At 51.2% G+C, this 21,259-nt stretch overlaps 2 protein-coding genes and 1 long non-coding RNA gene across 16 annotated transcripts in view; 1 reads left to right on the forward strand and 2 right to left on the reverse strand.

Annotated features, from left to right (window-relative positions):
• SYNJ1 (synaptojanin 1) overlaps nucleotides 1-6,036 on the reverse strand; it is a 49,860-nt gene extending 43,824 nt beyond the window's left edge. For all 9 annotated transcript variants that reach the window (XM_066206994.1, XM_066207018.1, XM_066207007.1 and 6 more), the window contains exons 1-2: nucleotides 5,853-6,036; nucleotides 4,468-4,613 (exon numbers count right to left, since the gene is read on the reverse strand). In XM_066206994.1, the coding sequence (XP_066063091.1) occupies nucleotides 4,468-4,591 (124 nt within the window). In that variant the 5' untranslated portion in view covers nucleotides 4,592-4,613; nucleotides 5,853-6,036. The remainder of the gene's footprint in view (nucleotides 1-4,467; nucleotides 4,614-5,852) is intronic.
• Nucleotides 6,037-6,061: 25 nt separating this feature from the next.
• On the forward strand, nucleotides 6,062-12,020 carry LOC136303338 (uncharacterized). 3 transcript variants are annotated; one of them, XR_010724206.1, is made up of 5 exons: nucleotides 6,062-6,535; nucleotides 10,289-10,465; nucleotides 10,600-10,751; nucleotides 11,257-11,914; nucleotides 11,955-12,020. It is a non-coding gene; the product is annotated as an uncharacterized lncRNA (long non-coding RNA). The 3 variants fall into 3 exon arrangements; XR_010724205.1 differs by lacking the exon at nucleotides 6,062-6,535 and having other exon boundaries at nucleotides 10,223-10,465; nucleotides 10,866-11,914; XR_010724204.1 differs by lacking the exon at nucleotides 6,062-6,535 and having other exon boundaries at nucleotides 10,223-10,465.
• Nucleotides 12,021-15,271: 3,251 nt separating this feature from the next.
• LOC136285787 (uncharacterized) lies at nucleotides 15,272-21,040 on the reverse strand. Of its 4 annotated transcripts, none has more exons than XR_010719527.1 (6): nucleotides 20,177-20,517; nucleotides 18,669-18,750; nucleotides 17,991-18,231; nucleotides 17,137-17,213; nucleotides 16,566-16,682; nucleotides 15,272-15,384 (listed from the first exon to the last, which is right to left on the reverse strand). XR_010719527.1 is itself a non-coding variant. In XM_066177316.1 (6 exons), the coding sequence occupies exons 1-6, from the start codon at nucleotides 20,999-21,001 to the stop codon at nucleotides 15,293-15,295; spliced, it is 666 nt and encodes a 221-aa protein (XP_066033413.1). In that variant the 5' UTR covers nucleotides 21,002-21,040; the 3' UTR covers nucleotides 15,272-15,292. The 4 variants fall into 4 exon arrangements, 1 of the variants encoding a protein (XP_066033413.1); XR_010719526.1 differs by having other exon boundaries at nucleotides 17,991-18,236; XM_066177316.1 differs by lacking the exon at nucleotides 20,177-20,517 and adding an exon at nucleotides 20,942-21,040 and having other exon boundaries at nucleotides 17,999-18,236.
• Between the last annotated feature and the right edge of the window lie 219 nt (nucleotides 21,041-21,259).

Consider the following 21,259-nt stretch of genomic DNA (forward strand, 5'->3'; position numbering starts at 1 on the left):
ATCAGGAAGACACAGCTTCACCACACTCCTCTCCATTCTCTTCCCAAGGGACTCTCATCCAGTCTCCTCAACAGGCCAAAGTCTGCTCTCCAGAAACCCAAGGCACCAATCCTACTGACCCCTATCTTCAGCCCTCCAGAAATGGAAAGATTTTATCCTTTCATGATCACTATTAAGCAGTAAGAAACCCAAATCAAACTAACAAAAAACTTCATAAAACCACAACACTTACAAAATGATTTTCAAATCAATTTGCAATGCACCTCTGGAGAAAGCCAGAAAGCCCCATTTGCAGTGTCAAGAGGAAAACAACAAAATTTCGAGCCACTATTTATTAAGGATTAACAGGTAACAGCATTTTAAAATGCCATCCGTAATAAGAACACCGTAGCAATCACACTCACATAAGAAAGGTGACCAATTCAATTATTTTGAAGTGAATATGTCAGCCCTCCCTGCATTACACAAATGGAACCTCATCAACAATTTTGTTTTCAGGATAATCTGGATCAATTCTGCCTCATTCCAGATCCAGAAATCAGTTTCCCAGTTTTAACAATTAAAAAGTTTGGATCACATTGAAAGTCACCCTGTAGGCTTTCTATGGTTGGGGTCTCCCCTTGGTGAGGAGGGTGCCATGAGACAACACATTTCAAGTTAGTGACTACAGTTTCCAGGCAGAATATCGGACTCTGAGCTGGGAACAAAACCACAATCCTGAAATAACGTGCATTTCCTTCAGGCCCAAGACTTCTAACTTACACTAGACAAGAAAAAGTCCACCCAACCGTCACTTTAAAAGTTTTAGAACCTGAAAAATCTGAAAAAAAATCTGAAAAATTTATCAACACTATTTGGTTTTGATCTTTTAAGACTAAGGTTTTCAAGGGTTTTGTCAAATTAGGACTGTTAAATTTTTGGTACTTAAATTAAAGATAACACCTGAGTATTACTCCAGAGGAGACATTAAAATCAGAACAGAGTCACCACCTTCATTTATTAAATTAACCAACCAAAGAACTATTTTATTACTTTTGATACCTCTTTTTTTGACACACCTCTAGTACTGGCTCAGCTTGGGATGAGGAAATCCTGCCAGACTGCTTTCCAAGGCCTGCTGAGACCTCCCTGGTTTAACTGTGTGGAAGAATATTCTTACTAAGAAGTGGTCTGAGTAGCACTGCTAACCACGAAGAGCTGTAAGAGGGTGCCTGCTGCACATGGGTTACTACAGCTCTTACTTCAGCTGCAGAGAGCCCAGGTGGGCAGTGTGCCTCCTCCTGCTCACACCTGCTCTCTGCTCAGCTCTACTCTGACACTGAGGTCCGAGGATGTGCGTGACGCTCCCGGCTCAGTGCTTTCCCAGACAGAATGTTCTCCACGGCAGGCGACAGGAGTAAGGACAGCTACCACTCCTTTGGGATGACTCACCAGCAGGGACAGGGAGAGAACACACTCCTGCTCACTCAGGGAAACCTTCCCAGTTAAGACATCTCACAGAGCCCTACTGCAAAGAAGAAATATACTGCCCATTTCATATGGAAAATTAAAAAAAACAGATCTATGACAGCCTCCCACTAAATTCTAAACAAATCAGCAGTGAAGCTGCTGACATTTAAACCAAGGTGCTCTCACCAGGCTTTGAGAAGGACCCCCTCAGACTCCAGTGTCTCGTCTAACCCAATACCAGGACCATCCCGACCAAAGAGGTGTGAAATGCACAAAGGAAAGCAAAGCAGTGCTCAGGTCTTTCAGTCACAGCAACATCGGTTAATTCACACAGAACACCTCCAGCAGAAGCATGGCCTGGGCTGCGTTCAGACTGAGTGGTTACACAACTACCACCTCTGAACTATCCCATCGACCCTGCTCCTCGCTTCCCTGTGACCTGGCTGACAGCAACAGCACGTGGCACACACGCTGAAAATCACCCAGCACCTGAGCTGTGCAGCATTTCCTACCCAGGCTGAACTAAATCCTCTGAATCATCCTGCACTGCCTCACGGAGGGCACAGGGGAGGAAGAGTAACGCAGTTATCCTTCCCTCTGCAAAGTGACAGATGTGCTTCCTTTAAGATGACGCTGAAAGATCAGTAAGCTTCCATTCCTTTCTCTTAGCCCAATTCAAAGCCAAATTTCTGTACGTGGATATTCCAGGAGGTGCAGGTCACTAAGGCTCTCAGGACTGAGCCACACAAATCAGTTTTAATGCTAAAATGTATTTCACTAGGCTGTGCATATATTATCCACTCTGCATACAGGTAAGAGCTATGACCAGGTATAAGGCTAAATACATTACTTGATCTCCAGTATTTGTTAAAATATTTGGAAAAATGTCTAACAGTTTAGAGGTCAGTATTGTCAATTTTTGTAGTCTGAAAAGTGGTAGCACCATCATCAAAACCCAGAAGTTTTGGACAGTTTAAAGTGATGCTGTTCTGGGTTTAAACTGACATATACTTGATCTGACCATTTTTCTATCTATTCACACAGATTTTACAAACATGGGAAATCTTCCCCAAGGGACAGTAGTATTTCATTAATTTTGTCTATTATTTGTACAAACACCTGTAAATTTGTACAGCTACAGACTGGAATCTTCTGGCTGGATTCTGTGACTTGGCCAAGGAGATGGAGAAGTAACACTTCACAAATATTCCCCAAGTGCTAATAATTCTACTCCTCTAAATAGGCATTAAAAAGAACGGATAGCAGACGGGGACAGCAAATAGAAAAAGAGAAGGAAAAAACCTGGCCTAGGAAACTCCTGGGCTTTTTCTGCCATCAATTCAAGATGGTGATCTTCCAATCATTAAGAAAAGTATCAGTACCTAAAGAATTTAGGGAATTATATGGAAATAAAATAGAGGGAATTAAAGAAAAACGCCACTGCTAAATACTCAATGGAAAACTATGGCCATGTACCAGACAGAAAAAGAGTAAGCAGTTTCCTGATTAAGCTTGCTGAAAACAATACTCAGTAACTACTTCCAGCTGAGTATGAACATTTGCTATGACGTAACCTAGCAATTAGAATTCCAAGGACAGTCCTTTGCAGATTGATAATGAGCTATCACTAAGTACAGAACCCAAGAGGAGAGAGGCTTTCAAACTTCCTTTAGGTCTGGCTTCCTCTGCTTGGTAACAACAGGGCTGGGAAGCAGGAAAAACTTTGACATGGGCTTTAATTTTTAGGGAAGGACATTTATCCAGGTGCCTGCAGTGTATCCCAGCACGAGAAGTGACTTACTGCCCTTTCTGAGCAAAACCTTCAGGAATAAATAACTTTTCAACTGTTGGCCCTTAAGTAGCTCAAGCATGTCCCATAATTACTAGACACAGGCTAAAACAACCTGTTCCACAAATCTTCAAAACATTTTATGGCTTGCACTAAAGCTGTTCACTGACTTTAGGACTGGACAGTTATTCCCAATCCGCACTAGAGTGCCTTATGGATACTGCTCCCAAAATCAAGGAGATTACTTAAATACATATTAAGAAAAAAGTGTACCAGAAAAAAGGGAGAATTTTAAAAATAGGAGAAAAGCACCCAGTGTTCACTGGGACCACCATACAGCTGCAGCAACCATGTCAATCATTGCCAGGCCTCTAACAGGTGCTGGCTAAAGAGAAAACTACTTCCATGGAAAGAAAGTTTTCTATAAAAAAGCCAAAATCAAGCTCAGAAATGCTGTGCAACCAGGTGCTTTGACCTCCTAAAAACCACAAAATATTTTATAATTTTATGTACTTTAAAAGGCTATGTATAGGCCTTATGGTTCTCTTCTGCACTTCTCATTTTTGTGTCCTCCAACAAAAAACAAAAAACAAAATAAACAAAACCTCCACCAAAAAAAAAAAAAAAAAAAAAAAAAAAAAAGGAGGCAAAAATTTAGGGAAACATCCCATGCATTTTTCACTTAAAACACATAAAAATACTTTTGCAATGCAAGACACCTTACTCCAAACATTACTCATTTTATTACAAGACAAAGCAATACAGAGTCTTGAGGGAGGTTAAATATACAGGGACAAAATAAAGGTAAAAATCAAAAAGCCATAAAAATCACACAAAATGAGATAAAATCAAATTACGATATCACATTTAAGAATACAGAATTGACTGTTATGAAATGCAACACGAGGATTAGGTTGTCAATGAGTTATCATGTGTTCAAAATAGGGCTGTTGAGAACCCAAGAAACAAGATGATGCTGGAAGCAATTCTAAGAAAAATTAGAGGACATGAAAATATAGATGCATAAAGAAATGTAATTAATTGTGTCCCATTCTCTCTCAACAGATAAAGAGAAGAAAATGTCTTCTTTCTCATTTCAATCAGCAGCCTCTCCATTAGCAAACAGAAAAAGAGAACAGCTGCTTCTTTACATTGCCCAGATAAATGGCTCACACGATGTTCAGTCTGGCACCTGTCTAACACAGTAGTTATCAAACAGATCGACTTACAGAGGACAGCCACTGCTCCGGACTCAAACATGAGGCATTCCTCTCTGTTCCTGGTTTCCACGATCACGCTGAAGGGGAGTGGATCCAGCTTGTGATAGACACGGTATCCTTTACTGAAAGCCATTTTGGCTCAAACACAGGCAGCCCTGTCCAACACAAGACGGTGTTAGTGAAACCTCCCCGTGCTCCCAGACACCTCCCGCAAAGCTGGTCTGACCCGCGTCCTTTCCTAGGGACTTCATGTGTTCAACAAAAGCAAGCAACAGAATCCCCTGCTCCCTCATTCTACCTCATGAGACTTAGTTTATCTAAATTTGTCCAATACAAATTCAGGGATTACCTACAGATGATGTAAGAGTGTTTCAAAACCAGAACTACCCAGAGAAACACCTTTCAAAATACGGATTTATTTAAAAGCTTCTTGGAGACAACTAGAATTTTACAGAATCCCAGACTGGTTTGTCTCGGAAGGGACCTTAAGGTTCATCCCATTCCACCCCCTGCCACGGGCAGGGACACTTTCCAATATCCCAGGTTACTTTAAGCCCCATCCAACCCGGCCAACCCGGACACTTCCAGGGATCCAGGGGCAGCCACAGCTGCTCTGGGCACCCTGTGCCAGGGCCTGCCCACCTTCTCAGGGAACACACCTAAATCTAATCCTACTGTCTTTTAGTTTCGAGCAGTATCTTCCCCAGCACTTAATAAACAGGATTTCTTCTTAGAGAAATAAAAAAAAAGAAAATGTTTTCAAGTTACCAGCAACAGGGAAGAGCCACCTCAATGGTAAACTAGTGCCAAAAGCAGAGGGGCGGCCTTCAACTTTTAGACCTATTTTATTAATTCTGACCTTGTACAAAAGGACAGTATCTTTTAAACACGGAAGGCATTTGATGCACAAAAATGTCACCCTATTTTCGGCTTCCCCCCCCCCCCGCCTTTTTTTAAGGAAAGCAGGGTTTGATTTGGATTTAAACCCTGCCCTGCAGCGGCTGAAACATCGCAGTGTCGTACTGCTGACGCTGCCCGGCAGCCACACGCGAGTGAGATGTTAAAAAAACCCCCACAGAACTCTCACACTGCAGCAAACCATAAACAAACGCGAGAGCAGCCAAATCTTCCGTGCTGAGGCTGGGGAAAACGCAGCGAGCGAGGGAGGGCTGCTCCGGAGCGGGGCTTTCCGCGCTCCCTTCCCGGCACCTCCCCGACCTCCGGCGCGGACCCGCAGCGCCGCTCCGGCCTCTGCCCGAGCCCTCGGCGCCCGGGCGGGCTCAGGGCACGGCCAAGCCGCGGAGCTCCCACCGCCACATTCCCGCCCCATGCCGCCCCAGCCCGTCGGAAGGCGCCAGAGCCCCGGCCCGGCCCCGCGCTGCCGCCGCGCTCACCGTCCGTCCGTCCGCCCGCCGCGCCCGGTGCCGCGGAGCCGGCGGGATCCGCTTCCTCCCGGCCGCCGTCCTTCCGCACTGCGCTGCCCGCCCCGGAAAGGGAGGGAACGGGGGGCCGGCGCCGCGGCCCGGGCGGGACGGAGCCGCGCTCCCGACAGACCGGGGCGGGTGTAGAAGGCCGCTGGTCCCGAGTCCCGCTGCGGGGCCATTGTCAGGGCCGGAGCCCAAGGGGGCAGGGTCAGGAACAGCCTCGGGAACAGACTGAGCCACCTGCGATACTCACAGTGCCTCGGATCGGCTGGGAGCCGGCAGAAGCGGTCGCGGAATAGAACCGTGGAATATCCCGAGTTGGAGAGGATCCACAAGAATCACCGCGTCCAACCCCTGTCCCTGCTCCCGCTCCATCGTCCCCGCAGCCCCCGCGCTCTCTGGCCCTGCTGAGGGATTTATTTTTTTTCCCCACTATCCTGTCCGGCCTGCGAGGCGATACTCATCACCAAAGCGTGGGTGCAGACCGTGCAGGGCCCGGGGTTTTGTCAGGAAGGAGGATTCATTTTTTTTTGAGGCTCCCGGGAGCTGTGTTCCCGTGGACTGCTGCGGGTGTGTGCCGGTGGCCCGTGGGGCCAGGGAGCGTCGCAGCGGCCGGGATGCGTGAGAAGGTGTTTGTGTGTAAGCCGAGCAAGGTGTGCGCCGGGGATGGGTGCTGCCTTCTCGCTGCAGTTCTGTGTTTCTCTATTGCTAACGTTATGCTAGAGACAAACATTGTTTCTCTGTTTAGCTTAAATTTAAAAAGCAGCAGTAGAAAATGGCAGACTTCCTGGGAGTAAAAAAAAACCCTTCAAAATTAAAAACAAAACCCCCGACTTATTCCTAGGGAGCCCACAATTTTCTACTGCTACGTCAGACTTATTGGTTTTCTTCTTTTTATATATCGCACATAGGCACCCTAATTAATGCTCCAGATGGGAGTAAGTAATGAACTAAAACTTGCAAACATTCCAAGGATGGCGGCAGAGCGCGCATGCGCCTTGGGTAGCGACGAGGAAGGGAAGGGAAGGGAAGGGAAGGGAAGGGAAGGGAAGGGAAGGGAAGGGAAGGGAAGGGAAGGGAAGGGAAGGGAAGGGAAGGGAAGGGAAGGGAAGGGAAGGGAAGGGAAGGGAAGGGAAGGGAAGGGAAGGGAAGGGAAGGGAAGGGAAGGGAAGGATCCCTCTGCGTCCCCTCGGCCGCCTACACGCGGTGCCGGCGCCGCCCAGCGCGATCTTCCGCGGCGTTCCCAGATGCGCGAAGCCGGGCTGGGGGCTCGGCGGCGCCGCGGGCGGGACGCGGGCGGATCCGGGCGGGATCCGGGCGGGATCCGGGCGGGATCCGGGCGGGATCCGGGCGGGATCCGGGCGGAGCTGCCTCGGCGCCGCCCGCGCCCCGCCGCCGCCCCCGGCCCCAGCGCCGCGGCGCCCGTCACTCAAACCAAACCGGGAGTTGTCTCGGAAACCAGCTGTTCTGGGCGGCACTGGGTTGGTTTGTCCTACCCCTGCATGATCCGGGATGCTCTTGGAGCTGTGTTAGGCAATGGCATGAGGGGAGAGCTGCGTTTGGTTAATTTTGGGGTTTTATTTTATTTATTGTTTCATTTTTTATTTTTTAACTTTGATTTTTGTATTTTTTCATGTTATATTCATGTTATATATATTCAAGTTATATTTTCATGTTATATTTATTGTGTTTTTATGTTTTATTTTTTGTTTTGTATTTTTTAATGATTTTTGTTTTATTTTTTCTATTTTTTGTTTTTATTCTAATTTTTAAATTAATTTAATAAATTTTTAAATTTTTCTTTTATTTTTACTTTATAGTTTTTTATTACTTTAAAGTTTTTTATTTTTAAAATATGGCTTATTTTTTATTTTCGTGTTGTTTGTTTCTTTTGTATTTTTAAATTTTTTAAATTTAATTTAATTTTTTTATTTTGAATTTAGTTCTTTAATTTCTTTTTCGGTTTTTTCACTTTATGTTTTATAACTTTTGAATTTTTTTATTTTTATTTTTTTTAAAATTTTTTTTTTTTAATTTTTATTTAAATTTTTTTTCCCCCCATACTCTTTCTTCCCCCGGGCGCCTGGGGGTTTGGCTGTTGGCAAGAAAGATGAGAAATGACCTCGGTGCCCGCTGGACGTCGGGATGTCATAGAGAGCGCAGTTGGCAAAAGCTCTGTATTTTCTGCTCCATAAAACTCCTGAAGGGAGAAAGCTGTGACCACCGTGGTGCCGTTTTTTCCTTCCCAGCCCCGACCAGGTCTCCTCCTACCCGTGCACAGTGTTACCAGCAGCAGCCTGCTGTCCAGGCTGTCGAGGCGTATTTCAGAGGGAGCAATAAAAACAAAGTAGACGTTTTATTTTGAACTCTCCGACCCTGCTTGTTTATTAGCAAAGAAATCCAAAACAAAGCGAACAAAAAAAGAAAACCCCCAAAATAAAATCCCCCGCAACCCACCAAAAAAACCCCATACAGATAGAGAAAATATGCCCATATTATCTAAATAAAGATTAAAACTTTACCCCTTAGAAAACCAGGCTCATTTAATTCAAATAAATTGTGTTTCTGATGTGTTAGGTTAATGAATTCATCTAGTGTAAAATATCGTTTAAAATATAAACAAACGAATTTAAAAAATAATGAAAAAGAAAAATTACAGAAAGTATAGGATATGAAAAATAATATCAATAAAAATACACAATATATTATTACATACTACACGTTTTATAAATATGTATAATATACATAATATAAACATCTATAATGTACATAATAAACATGATATTTAAATTAAATGTATTATGATTTATACCAACGTTATAAATAATAAATTATTTTATATCTAGTTTTATATATTTAATATCTATAATAAATATAATAGTATAATAAACATAATACATGATGTATAATGTACATAATATAAAAGATGAATTGTAATGATGAATGTAAATATCAGAATCACAAAGATAAAAAATATTGAAATAGAGCCTGAACGAAAGGCTTTTTTGTTTCGGTCTGGTTGCTGGCAGGGTTCTCGCAGGTGTGCTCGGGGGTCTTTTGGGCCATTTATTCCGGAGGCTGTTCGCCAGGGCATTCCTGGGCACGTTCGTTTATGGCTCCGCTCCGCGCCGCCGCGCGGCAGTGCTGCCACCGTGTGGGCAAAGAGCGGTAGTGCAGCTGTCCCCCGTGCCCGTCCCTCATGATCTGTGAGGCAATGCTGCCACCGTGTGGGCAAACAGCGGTAGTGCAGCTGTCCCCCCCCGCCCGTCACGCCTGATCTGTGAGGCAATGCTGCCACCCTGTGGGCAAAGAGCGGTAGTGCAGCTGTCCCCCGTGCCCGTCCCCGACGCGCGTGGCAGCCCCGCATTGTGAGCTCGGGGGCGGCGCTGCCGCCCGCCCGCAGCTCGGGGCCGAAAGGGAGGGAAAAAGGCAAGGAGCCCGGGCGCGTGGCAGCCGGCTGCCTGCGCGCGCCACCCGGACCCCGGAGCCGTCCGGGCGCGATTTTCCGCGGCGTTTGCGGGTGTGCGGACACGGGATGGGGGCGCAGCGGCGCCGCGGGCGGCAGTCCATTGAGTCAGGCGCTTGTCCGAGCAGCCGAGGGGGCATTTTAGTGGGTTCCACTACCAAGATGGCGGCGAGACGCGAGGCGCCCGACCTTCCAAAAAGGGCGGCCAAAAGGGCGGGAAAAAATAAGGCCCCTATAGGCGTTTACCCAGATGCCTGCACGAAACCCCGACTACGGCGCCGCCCGGGCGCAATTTTCCGCGGCGTTTCCAGGTGTAGGGACACCGTTCGTGTGCTCAGCCGCGCCGCGTTTGCGTTCGGATTCGTGGATTTAGTCAGGCGTCTGTGTAAACACCTGCCGGGGGCCTATGCCGAGTGGCCAAGAACATGGCGGCCGGGACGGAAGTGGCCTCAGCCGCAACAAAGATGGCGGCAAGCAAAAGCGGAAGTCACGCGACCCCCCTCACAAAATGGCGCCCAGGCGCGAGGCGCCCGACCTTCCAAAAAGGGCGGCCAAAAGGGCGCGAAAAAATAAGGACCCTATAGGCGTTTAGTTAGATGCCTGCACGAAACCCCGACTACGGCGCCGCCCGGGCGCAATTTTCTGCGGCGTATCCAGGTGTGGGGACACGGGCCGTGTGCTCAGTCGCGCCGCGTCGGCGTTCGGATTCGTGGATTTAGTCAGGCGTCTGTGTAAACACCTTCCGGGGGCCTTAGCGGTGCCGCAAAAAAGATGCCGGCGGAACCGGAAGTGGCCTCAGACGCAACCAAGATGGCGGCAAGGAAGGGCGGAAGGCTCGTGGGGCTCGTCGCGGCCGAAAGTCGCCGAGTGCAGCTCACACCCTGCAATGGCAAAAGCTGTTTTATTAAAACTCAGCCGAGAATTTTTCTCTTATTTCCAGGTCACAGGATATACTGAGGCTGAGAGGGATCCTAAAATCTGACTCTCAAGCGGACGGACCGTTTGAGAATCGAACTCAGCACCTTGGCATTATCCGGACTCTGCTCCAAGCAGCTGAACCAATCTCTGCATTATGGGGATGGACCTCCATAGGATGGCAACGCTTGGCCCCACTAAGGTAAGTGCATTGCCGCCTTCTCTGCCAAAGCTGCTTCACACACCAGCCCCTGGAATGGCTCGAGGGCAGAAGTGGCTGGCAGCTCACGACAGCACAAAGCTCTTCCAGTGACGCTGATTTCCTGTCCTTTCCAGGATTTACCCAACAGCTGCCGTAAAAGTACTCACACAAAGTCTCTTTCCGGGCGGAAAGGAGCAGGACAAGTCCTGAGGCTTCCCTTCTTCCACGGCCAAAGCTCTGCAGAGAGGCAGGGCCGGTCCCACCCGCACAGGGGCGTTTCCTGCAGGTGAGTGTTGCCGGGCCAAAATGATGGCAGCTGCTGAGGCCGGGGCTGCTTTTCTGGCCGGAGGCCTCGGTGCCCCCCCGTGCCGCCTGCAGTGTCCCTCGGGGTTTCCTGCAGGTGTCCCGGGTGCCCGGAGGCGCAGGGAGGAAGGAGGCCGGCAGCCCCAGCGGGGCCAGCAGCCCTGGGATGATGTGCAGGGAGGAGCTGTGCCTGCGGGGCCCCGCCCGTGGCAGCGGCGGCCAAACGCAGGGCCCGGGGCCGGGCTCGGGGCTGCTCAGGACCCGAGGAACATATTTACAGGAGGAGGGCAGCAGAGCAGGATGAGAGGGGCCCTGCCTGTAGCCACGTGGAGGAAAGGGACAGTCAGATCCCTTGGACTGTGTGGATCCATGGCCTGGCACGTCTGACCCACACACACAGACAGCTGTGGTGGGCACCAGCACTCAGGGGACCCTGAGGCCATCCAGGTATGTGGGAGAGGAATTAATTTCTGTTTCTGGGGTGACAGGAGGAGCCCAGCAGCTGAAGGGATTGAACTGGAACCAGTGGCACCAACTCCCCAGAGGCCCCGAGCGTCCTCGGCACAGCCGGTCCCAGAAACGGGCGTTTCAGAGACCCCAAAGGACCTGGCCGGGCTTTTGGGACAGCTGCTGCAGGGACAGAAGGCACCGGCCCACTGAACACCCTGCCTGCCCTCTGAGGACCCCTCTGCTGTGGCGTGGGGCTGCTGAGGGCTGAAGAGCAGCAGGTGCCAACAACAGTGCACCAGCAGCAGCTCATCAGCAGAATGGGAATTTGCTGTGGAACATCTCAACAAGGGCAAAGTGCTGCTGCTGCTTTTTTCTCTTTTTTTTTCTTCTTTTTTTTTTTTTTTTTTTTTTTCTTAATTGAAATAAAATAAAAACCTAAATCAGACTTATCTCAGCTTGTGTCTGTGGGAATCACAGGAGCTGATTTGGGAACCCAGGCTGCTCTGACAGACATTAAGGAGCATTTGTACAGGGTGCTCCAGGTCATTTGAGAGCTTCATCAGGGTAACTTGAAGTCACAGGGGTCACTGGAGGTCAGATCCAGGTCATTTCGGGGTCATTTGGGTCATTCAAGGTCATTTTGGGGTCACCGGGGTCAGTTGAAGGTCATTTCTAGGTCATTGGGGTCATTTCTAGGTCATTGGGGTCATTTCTAGGTCATTCGGGTCATTTCTAGGTCATTGGGTCATTTGAGAATTTTTCGATTTTCCAGGGGTTACTTTAGGTCATTTCAAACCTCGAAATTAGGTCACCAGAGGTCAGTTCAAGGTCGTTCAGGGTCATTTCTAGGTCATTCGGGTCATTCAAGGTCATTTTCGGGTCACCGGGGTCAGTTGAAGGTCATTTCTAGGTCATTGGGGTCATTTCTAGGTCATTGGGTCATTCGAGAATTTTTCGATTTTCCAGGGGTTACTTTAGGTCATTTCAAACCTCGAAATTAGGTCACCAGAGGTCAGTTCAAGGTCGTTCAGGGTCATTTCTAGGTCATTCGGGTCATTCAAGGTCATTTTGGGGTCACCGGGGTCAGTTGAAGGTCATTTCTAGGTCATTGGGGTCATTTCTAGGTCATTGGGTCATTTGAGAATTTTTCGATTTTCCAGGGGTTACTTTAGGTCATTTCAAACCTCGAATTTAGGTCACCAGAGGTCAGTTCAAGGTCGTTCAGGGTCATTTCTAGGTCATTCGGGTCATTCAGGGTCACTTTGGGGTCATTTCTGGGTCATTGGGGTCATTTCTAGGTCGTGACTGAGTTTACTTGAGGTAATTTAAATCGACCTGGGAGTGCTTGAGTTCATTTGGAATTACTGGAATAGGAAGCCCAGGCAGCAGGGATGTGGCCTTTGGTGTCCAGAAGGTGCAGGCAGGAGCGCAGGACCTGCAGCCAGGACAGCTGGACACGGGGGGACCCGGGGGGGACACTCACACTCGAGCCAAGGTCTCTGAAGCCCCGCAGGTTTGGATCTCCCAGCTGGAAGAGAAGGCCGGCAGACCCGGGCCCTCCTCAGCCGTGGGCGAGGCCCTGCAGCGATTCCCGGCTAATAGGAACCGCCGGCCCCTGCTCTGTCCTCTGGATTGATCGGCCGCTCCGAGAGGCTGCGAGGGGCTGCTCCCACGCTCCGGCTCTGCAAAGACAAACTGAGAGGAAAGGTGTGCGCCGGTGTCCTTACAAACCGCGTGACGGGTGAAGCTGTGGGTGTGAAATGGTTCCCGATGTCCCCGCTGACTCCGGGCGGCTCGGCTCCTGAGATCCTCAGGGAGACTTCTGGCACCTGTTGGGAAATATTACCTTTCCCTGGAAGGAGGGTAATTAGGATGTGCACAGAGAGCTGTGTTTATTCTCTGAGAGAAGGGAAACTTTTCCGTGTATTTCAGCTCACCTTCCTCTGCTGGGCAAACTCTCCATGCAACCCTCCATTAAGCCTGCAGTAAATCAATCCCTCAGTGAATGCTTTTCTTTTAAACCATTATTATCTTGTCTTTATTCACTGTCATCCCTCCTCTCCCAGGCAGAAAAAAAAAAGAACCCCTCAGCCGCTCAGCTCTGCTCTTCATTGCAACAGGGCAGAGTTTGACACCGTGCTGTAATGTTCAGCCCTTGGTTACTGCTTGTCCTACAAGATGCACCCCGAGGCAAAAGCAGAGACACGCAGCCCAAAAACTGTTCCAAAACACTGCCAAAATAACCCCAGGTACTACTAAAACAACCCAAGGGATATCAAAATAACCTCAAGTACTATCATAATAATCCAAGGAGTATCAAAATAAGCCAAGGAATATCTAAATAAGCCAAGGAATACCAATATCATACAAGGAATATCAAAATAATCCAAGGAATACCAAAATCATCCAAGGAATACCAAAATCAGCCAAGGCACTGCCACAGTGACGTTGCCCAGAGGCCACTGGGGTGGCTGAGCCCGCAGCCACAGCAGAGAGCAGCAAGAGGCCAGGGCAGGTTCTCATCCCCCTACTGTGCCCGCCCCTGAATCCCTCTGGAAGAGCTGGGAGCAGCCAGAGCCCCCTGGGATAAATGTGCCTTCCGAGGCAATGCTCTGCCCTGGAGTAATTCTTTTTAAAAGACAATAATAAACCCCCCAAGCGCTGTCCTTTGCTGTGCTCATGCTGAGGGGTGGATCAGCCCCCCCAGGAAAACCCTGCTGCGGTCCCTGGGTTGTTCTGAAATCAGGAACGTTCCACCTCAGCTCAGTGCCAAAGCTGCAGGGGGAAGCAGAGGCAGGGAACAGGCAGGATCCCCGAGATGTCCATGTGCTCCAAGGGCTGCACACTCAGCTCCTCGGGATGGGATGGGATGGGAGCCCTGTAACAAATGGTTTTCCCCTGCAGGAGTCAGCAATTTGCCTGTGATGGAAGAGCAATGGGAAGCACCTGTGCCCCAGGACCTGTGAGAGCTGTAGCTGCACAAATACTTCACAAAAACACCCCTGCTATTCAAAAACCAAACCAAAAACCCTTTAGGATCCACGGCAAGAAGGGGAACTGCTCATTAAAGAGTTCTGGTGTGATGTGACCTTCCTTTCCTTCCTTCCTGGAAAACGCCAGGTGATATTTTCACAAGATATTTGTGGAAAGCAGAACAACAGGAACCGTAGGTAAAAATCTAAGAAAAAAAAAAACCCAGACAGACAGGGAGCAGCAGATCCTTTTACAAATTCCTACGGCTATGAATGTGTGCATGAAATGTGCAGCCCAATCTCTGAATGTGCCCTAGCATGGGAGGCGTGCTGAGGGCAGGGATGGGCGTCCCTTGCCTGAGGGAAAGGCACTTGCAGAGGCCACTGCTGGGGCTCGGAAAGGAGCTGAGCTCCTGCAGGGAGCTGTGTCCTCCCGAGGGCACAGGGGCTGCCTCAGCACAGGCCGGCCAGTGCCTTCTCCTGCTCTGAAACATCACCTGGAGCCCGAGCTCAGGGGGTGGGATCTGCTGGATTCCAGGGAAATCCGGCAGGTGACCCCCAGGGGATGAGGGTTATAATTAGCCAATTCCACGGAATAGAAACCTGTCCTTGTCCCGGTGCTGCTGAGCTTCCTTGGCAGCTCTGCAGGTCCCTGACACAGCTGGCATTCCAGCAGCAGCTCTGCACGGGAATGTCCACGCTCCATGGGGCACGGTGAGGTTATTCCCGTGGGAACTGAGCAGGGAATTCGGGGCTGTGGGTATAATTCATCTAAACTAGCAAAGGTGACAGTGAACCCCAAATCTGGGCACCACACAGAGAACAATCTTTGTGCTGCCCTGTCAGCTCAAGCCCCTGGGCTGGGAAGTTTTGGGAGTCAAACATATGGAATGATAGAAGTCACAGCAACTGGTGTCACCCCGAGGGACAGTCCAAGTCCCAGACAATTCCTCTGCAATCCCCTCGGGGGGAAATCACCCTGTGTCTGCCAGGAGCTCTGGCTCTGTTTCTCCTACCTGCTCAGTTGGCCTTTAAGGACTTGAAATAACTTTGAAGCAAAATAAATCACCTTTTTCTTCTGGTTTTCTTTTGTTTTCTTTTTTCAGATGCTGGACTTGCTTCTGTGGATGTGTGCTGAGCTCTGGCTGCAGGGGACTGTCAGGCCTGAATGGCTGTGAGTCCGTGTTCTTCTCGCTGGGGAAGCGGAAATAATTATTAATTAGACTGCAGAAATGTTTTCAGAAACCTTTCCCCTTTCCTGCCCTTTGCTGGTGGATCTTCTCTTTCTGCCTTTGAATTTACAGCTGCTCCCTGATATCACTTCCCCTGCCTGAATTCCTTGTAGCTCCTAGCTGGGGAAAACAGGGAAAACTTAGGGGAGGACAGAGGTGAGATTTTTAGCTGTATGTTTCTAAAATTTCTAATTATTTTGAAAACATTTGATTCCCAAGCGAGAAGAACACCAACTCACAGCCATTCCAAGGTTCACTTCCTGCCCTGTGCCTGATCTGCACAGGAGAAAGCCTCTTCCACGAAGGGATTTTGCTCCATCTAATCCCCTGGGCCCAGGCTGTTCCATGAGGCTGGGGCAGCACGGGCAGACACAGCTCTCAGCACTCTGCTCCAGACACGGCCCTGGGCTCCTTTGCAGACTGCCCCCGCAGGGAGGTTTTCTCCAAGAGAAATCAAGGAATTGCTCGTGGAAATGAGGACTCCAGGTTTTCTCCAGGAGAAATCAAGGAATTGCTCGTGGCAGGTGGAGATTAAGTTGTCACGAAGGGAAATAAAGGATAAGCATTCCTGTAAGAGCCCTGGGGACCTTCTGAGCTGCATTGGGAAGGGGCCATTCACTCCCTGCAGGGTCAATGCACAGCCGCCTCCAACGGAGAGCACAGACCGTCAGGTGGGGTCTGACAGCACCACCGTGACAATCTCTTTGTCATTCTTCCTTCCGGCGACTTTTGCAGTCGGACTCTGGAGCTGCCCGGCCCAAAGGCTCCGTGCGGCTGCCCAGGAGCAAAGGACACTCCCAGGGATGAGGCCCGTTCCCCACAGAGGCACCGCCGGAGCTCGTGCGTGGGGCTGGCGAGGGCTGCGGCCCCAGGGGGGTGGCAGTGGCAGCGACAGCAGCGATTCCCACGCTCTGATGGCACAACAGAGAGGCCAAGGCCAGCAGTGCCCGCGGGAGGTGCAGCCGCTCCCTGGCTGCCCCATCCCGGCAGGAATCTCCAGGGGGACGGAAACTCTCAGGGTGCACAAAATGCAGCCTCGGTCACCCTGATCCTGCTTACACTCGGCGTGTGGGGCGACTCCCCCAGCCCCAGGTAGACACCGCCCCGACCTGGAGCAGTCTCAAACACGGCCCCAGTTCTCACCTCCAGGCTGCTCCCGGGGCTGCTGCCACGTTCCTGGCAAGGTGGCAAAGATCCCCTTGGACAGGGCTCTCTCCGTCTCGGGCACGGCAGGGACCAGGCTGCTCCGGCACGGACGGCCTGAAACCAGAGCAGATCCCCCTGGGTTAGCAACAGGCCGGGGACAGGAACGGCAGAAACCATCAGCCCCTGGGGCTGTGACTTGATTTTAATCACACGGGTCATACCAAATGTGGGATTCACAGACCTCAGACTCTCTTACCACAGAAGCTGGTTCTGATCTAGCTCTCAGCGTGACCAGCACCTCCTCCACAAACCCCACAGGGATTAGAATTTTGCGCTGGTTTTACAAACTGCGTGTCAGATTTGCAAATCCCAGCAGGTCCCTGCTTCCCAGAGCACCAGTCCTCAGTGATCTCCACTTCCCTGGAAAACCTGTTCCAGCCCCGGTCTGTACCGAGGTGAGCACAAGTCTGGGGAGCTCAGAACCCGCCCCTGGGCTGATGCACTTGGAGCCAGATCCAGCTACAAATGGAATTCTGGAAACAGCCTCCAAAGTGTTCCATGATCATACCTCTAAAACGGCTCCAAGGGGGAACAGCTCCAGTGCCAGACCAGCACCTGCACGAGTCCTTGTGCCAGCCCGGCTCACTGAAAAACACAAGAAAGAAACCATCACACAGGCCTCGTTTGCACAATTCCTGACCCAAACCCTTGCTTTCCTGCCCAGCACTGAGGGAAATCTGATGAAGTATTGATAAGCACATAACATTGACTTGCTGAAAGCAGTCATCCCCACAATCCTCCAGCCCTGGCAAGAGTTTGTACTGAATTTACACAAATGCTCATCCTAAAGCTAAACTTCTAACAGGTCTTGTTAGAAAGGTCCAGGGCAGTTAATCCTACAAGAGAATGAAAAGGCCAAACGAGGAATAACAGAAGATGGCTGCAGTGCCCGGGCGCGTCCACAGGAGGGCAGCACCGCGGGCCGAGAGCCCCGCCCGGCGCCGTGCCGGGGCTGCAGTACCGGGGCGTGTCCACAGGAGGGCAGCACGGCGGGCCGAGAGCCCCGCCCGGCGCCGTGCCGGGGCTGCAGTACCGGGGCGCGTCCACAGGAGGGCGCTCCGGCAGCGGCGGGACCCGCGGCCGGTCCCAAATCCGCCCCGGGGCTCACGCGGCTCTTCTCGGCCGGGCACACACCGGCCCCTGCTGGGCACAGCACCAGTCCTCAGCCATCGCCGCTTCCCGGGAAAGCCTGCTCCGGCCCCAGTGGAGCTCCACCCAGCCCTGCGCCAGCTGCCACCCCTGCCGGAGCTGGGAATACCCCGAGGGCTCGGCTCCTTAGAGGCACAAATAATGCCCAACCTGCCCCTCTGGACACAGCCAAACACCAGAACTCCATCCTCCCAAAGAAACTCTGGCATTCACCTCTTCACCTCTGCCCTTTTCCAGCAGACACGGGTAGGACTGGGCTGTCAGAAACGGCATTCCCGAGGCAGTTAATCCCAGCAGAGAGGAAAGGAGGGATCCTGCATCCCTCTGATTTACCCCACGGCGTGGGCAGAACCAGCAGCCCTCCAGCGCAGACCCCTGGTGCTGAAGCCTCTTGGCTTTGGCTGCTTAAACACCAAAGCTTTTGGGAAAGATGGGAGGAGTTCAGTGATTTCTCCTGTCCTGAGAGAGAGGAGGAGAAGAAAATTAAGAGCACTGCAGATGTCAAAGCATCCCAGCTTTCCCACTTCTGCTCTGACTGCTCACTGCGGGCTTTTAGCCACGAGAAGTGACACCAACTCAAATATAAAAGTGCCCTTCTACAGCATTTTTATTCCCAGCCATTTCAGCCATTAAAAGGATGCGCATTTTTCTTATTGCGTTCTTTGCCTAATTCAACAGAACCGTTTTCATCCCAGGCCCCACTTGTCAGTGAATCAATCCTTTACCACTGGACATTGGCACAAAGGAAGGGACACCTGGGATGCTGCATCACAAGAAATCCCAACGAGAAGCCCCTCCAAAGCCTGACAGAGAAAGGTTTCAGGGCACTCCAGAACTCAGACAGCAGTTTGTGCCCGGTCAGGCCGGTCACACCAATTCTGTCACACCCACCTGAGCTGGTCACACCAATTCTGTCACACCCTTCCTCCTTGGGAATCTGTCTGAGACCACAGATGTCCATCCCGGGCAGCACCTGGAAAAAACGTGAGAAAGGCACCGTGAAAATGTTTTCTGCCAGAGAACGAGTGTCTGCAATCAGAACTTCTGCACAAATCCAGTAACATCACTTCCATTTGATAAATACAGGCCGGGCCCATCCTTCCAGCCCAGGTGAAAACAGGAAGGAGAACTACAGGAAAAGCAGGAAGACAGAGTCCCTCATTTGGAAATATTTCCTAAAGACTCTCCTGCACCGTGTGCTCTTTGTGTTCTTTAAAAGAACAGATTGCTGCTGCAAACATCTCAGGCCCATATTTTATCAGCCACAGCCAGGACAAGGCGAGCTACAGCCGGAGAGCCAGGGAGCTGCAGGGCCTGGGCACACAAGGCTAAGAGCAGGGGCAGCAGGGGAGGTGCGGGGGAGAGCTGGAGGAGTGAAGGAACAGAAATTTTCTCGTTTAGATTCATCACTGCTGGGACCTGGGAAAACACGTGGTGCTGGACGCAGCAAGGACATCATGCCCCTGGTTTGGTTGTTCCCCTTCGCTCCTGAGCTTTGGCTTCACCCCCTCTCCAGAGATCCATCACTGTGGATCTCTAATAAAGACACCTTGTACCCATGCTTGCAACAGACTTTCATACGTTATTTCCTCAAAGCCTCTGTTTTGATATATTTTGATATTAAAATGTTTAAACAAGATTTAACACGAGCTCTGCCCCCTGCCTTGCTCCAAGCCCTAAGGAGGATCTGGATATCCTCACACTCATCCAAGCTGAGGCAGCTCTCGTGTAGGGAGGGAGCTGCTGCTGCCGCAGACAAACATCTAAAAGTCAGTCCTGCCCTGAGGGTGTCCAGAGAAGGGAGAAAGCCCTTCCCACCACGTTCTTGGAATTCCCTCCCTGCCACTCGCTTTGTCTCCAGCTTGGGAAGGTTTGTCTTGAGGCATTTCAGCATCACAAAGGGCTTTTCCCACCTCAGGGATTCCATGGGACGCCCAGTGACTGCCCCAGCTGTGCGCACAGGCACGGGAAGCTCTTCCACACATATTATCCTGCCCTGAGCCAAAGCCCTCCGGGACATCCTTGGAACAGGGCAGAGAGCAGGGAAAAGACACAGCCACCCCCCCAGTCCTGCTCTGCGCCTTCCCAGCGGGGCATGAGCACCATTTCCTCCTGGTCCTGAGAGCTCCAAGGAAAATCAGTATCAAGGTGGCACTGAGGACGCCGCTTTCCTGACACTCCTGCCCCAGAGCCACGGCCCGGGAGGTTTCTGCGAGGGCAGGAATTATTTGTGCAGCTCAGGAGCTGCACATCCCTAAAGCATTCCCTTAGGAACGTGGAGCTTCCCGTGGGCATTTTGTAGCCCAGCTGGTAATTTTAGCGTATTTCAAGACAGTTCAAATCGAAATGAGGCGACTTGGTGCCAGCACAGCGTTCGATTGGGGAATCAGGAGACTCACCAGACAACATTCGCTGCAGACTCTCCATCCCCGGCACTCCAGCTGCCGTATTCCCACTCCTCAGGGACTCTCAGGTCTGTTTCCAGGACTCCCAGCGGGAAACTGATGGCCGTCTCCCGATGCAAATCCCCGCGGTGCCATTGGTCCCAATCACTGTTTCTCTCCCAGCCCCCGCTCCATCCTTTACCCTTTTATAGCCACGGTCCCACCCAGGACACAGGAGGAGGCTCCCAGGTGCCTCCTGAGACCCAAATCGGTCCAGATGGGTCAGGAAATAAATATCAATGAACTCGTCCCTTTTAATGGGTTGTCTTTGTCCACATTCCCCCTTCTGTCCCGTTTCCTGAGGCAAAAAACACAGATCGGGTGGGGTCAGGGGGAAAACGTCAAGTCCAAAACCAAACCAAACTCGTTTTCCATGGATTTCAGCCAGGACTGTTCGGTTTCTCCCACTGACCCTCGGCCGCAGCCACAGGAGCAGCTCCTCTCTGCGACCCACGGGGGCGGGCACAGGGACACCCATCCCGGTGCTTCCCGGAAAACGGAGCTCAGCCCATCCCATAAAACGCTGTCATCGCAGCTGGGAACGCGGCACGAGCTTTATTCCATGAAATACGCTCCCAGAGAGCCTCGAGTCCCGGGACAAGCCCGTCCCAGGCAGCAGTCGGGTCCCACGTCTCCGTTCCAAAAGGACACGCGTCCCCCTGTGGGTCCCGCCCGGCGCAGGTGACCCCTGGCAGCCCTCCGTCCCCTCCGGCCGCTCACCTGAGAGCGCGGCTCGCTCCTTCCCGGCGCCGCCGCCCGAGCCAAGGGGATTTTGCCCATCCCTGGCTCAAGACAGCTCGTTCCTGGCGCGGCTGGCACGGCAGGAACAGGAGGCCCGGAGGAGAGCGGGGCCCGCGGGATGCGCTCGGGCGGACACGGGGCTGGGCAGGGGCGGAACCGCAGCCCCGATGCCGCATCTGTCCCGGGGCCGCCCCTGCGGGTATCGCCCGCAGCTCCACCTTTTCCTGCGGCAGCAGCTGGCCTTGGTCGTTCCTGCCGTTTCCAGGGAGTAAAAACCGCCTTGGGAATTTGCTTCTG

The sequence above is a fragment of the Chamaea fasciata genome, unplaced genomic scaffold (assembly GCF_029207755.1).
Source record: "Chamaea fasciata isolate MVZ Bird 193981 ecotype frontalis unplaced genomic scaffold, bChaFas1.0.hap1 SCAF_2, whole genome shotgun sequence".
NCBI lineage: Eukaryota > Metazoa > Chordata > Aves > Passeriformes > Sylviidae > Chamaea > Chamaea fasciata.

Coding starts and splice junctions, on each gene's coding strand:
- LOC136285787 (XM_066177316.1), bottom strand. CDS start 21,001: ATGGGCAAAATCCCCTTGGCTCGGGCGGCGGCGCCGGGAAGGAGCGAG. Junction 18,237..18,668: donor AATTGGTGTGACCAGCTCAG/GTGGGTGTGACA, acceptor CCTCTCTCTCAG/GACAGGAGAAATCACTGAAC. Junction 15,385..16,565: donor GCCCCGGGAGCAGCCTGGAG/GTGAGAACTGGG, acceptor CCGCTTCCCCAG/CGAGAAGAACACGGACTCAC.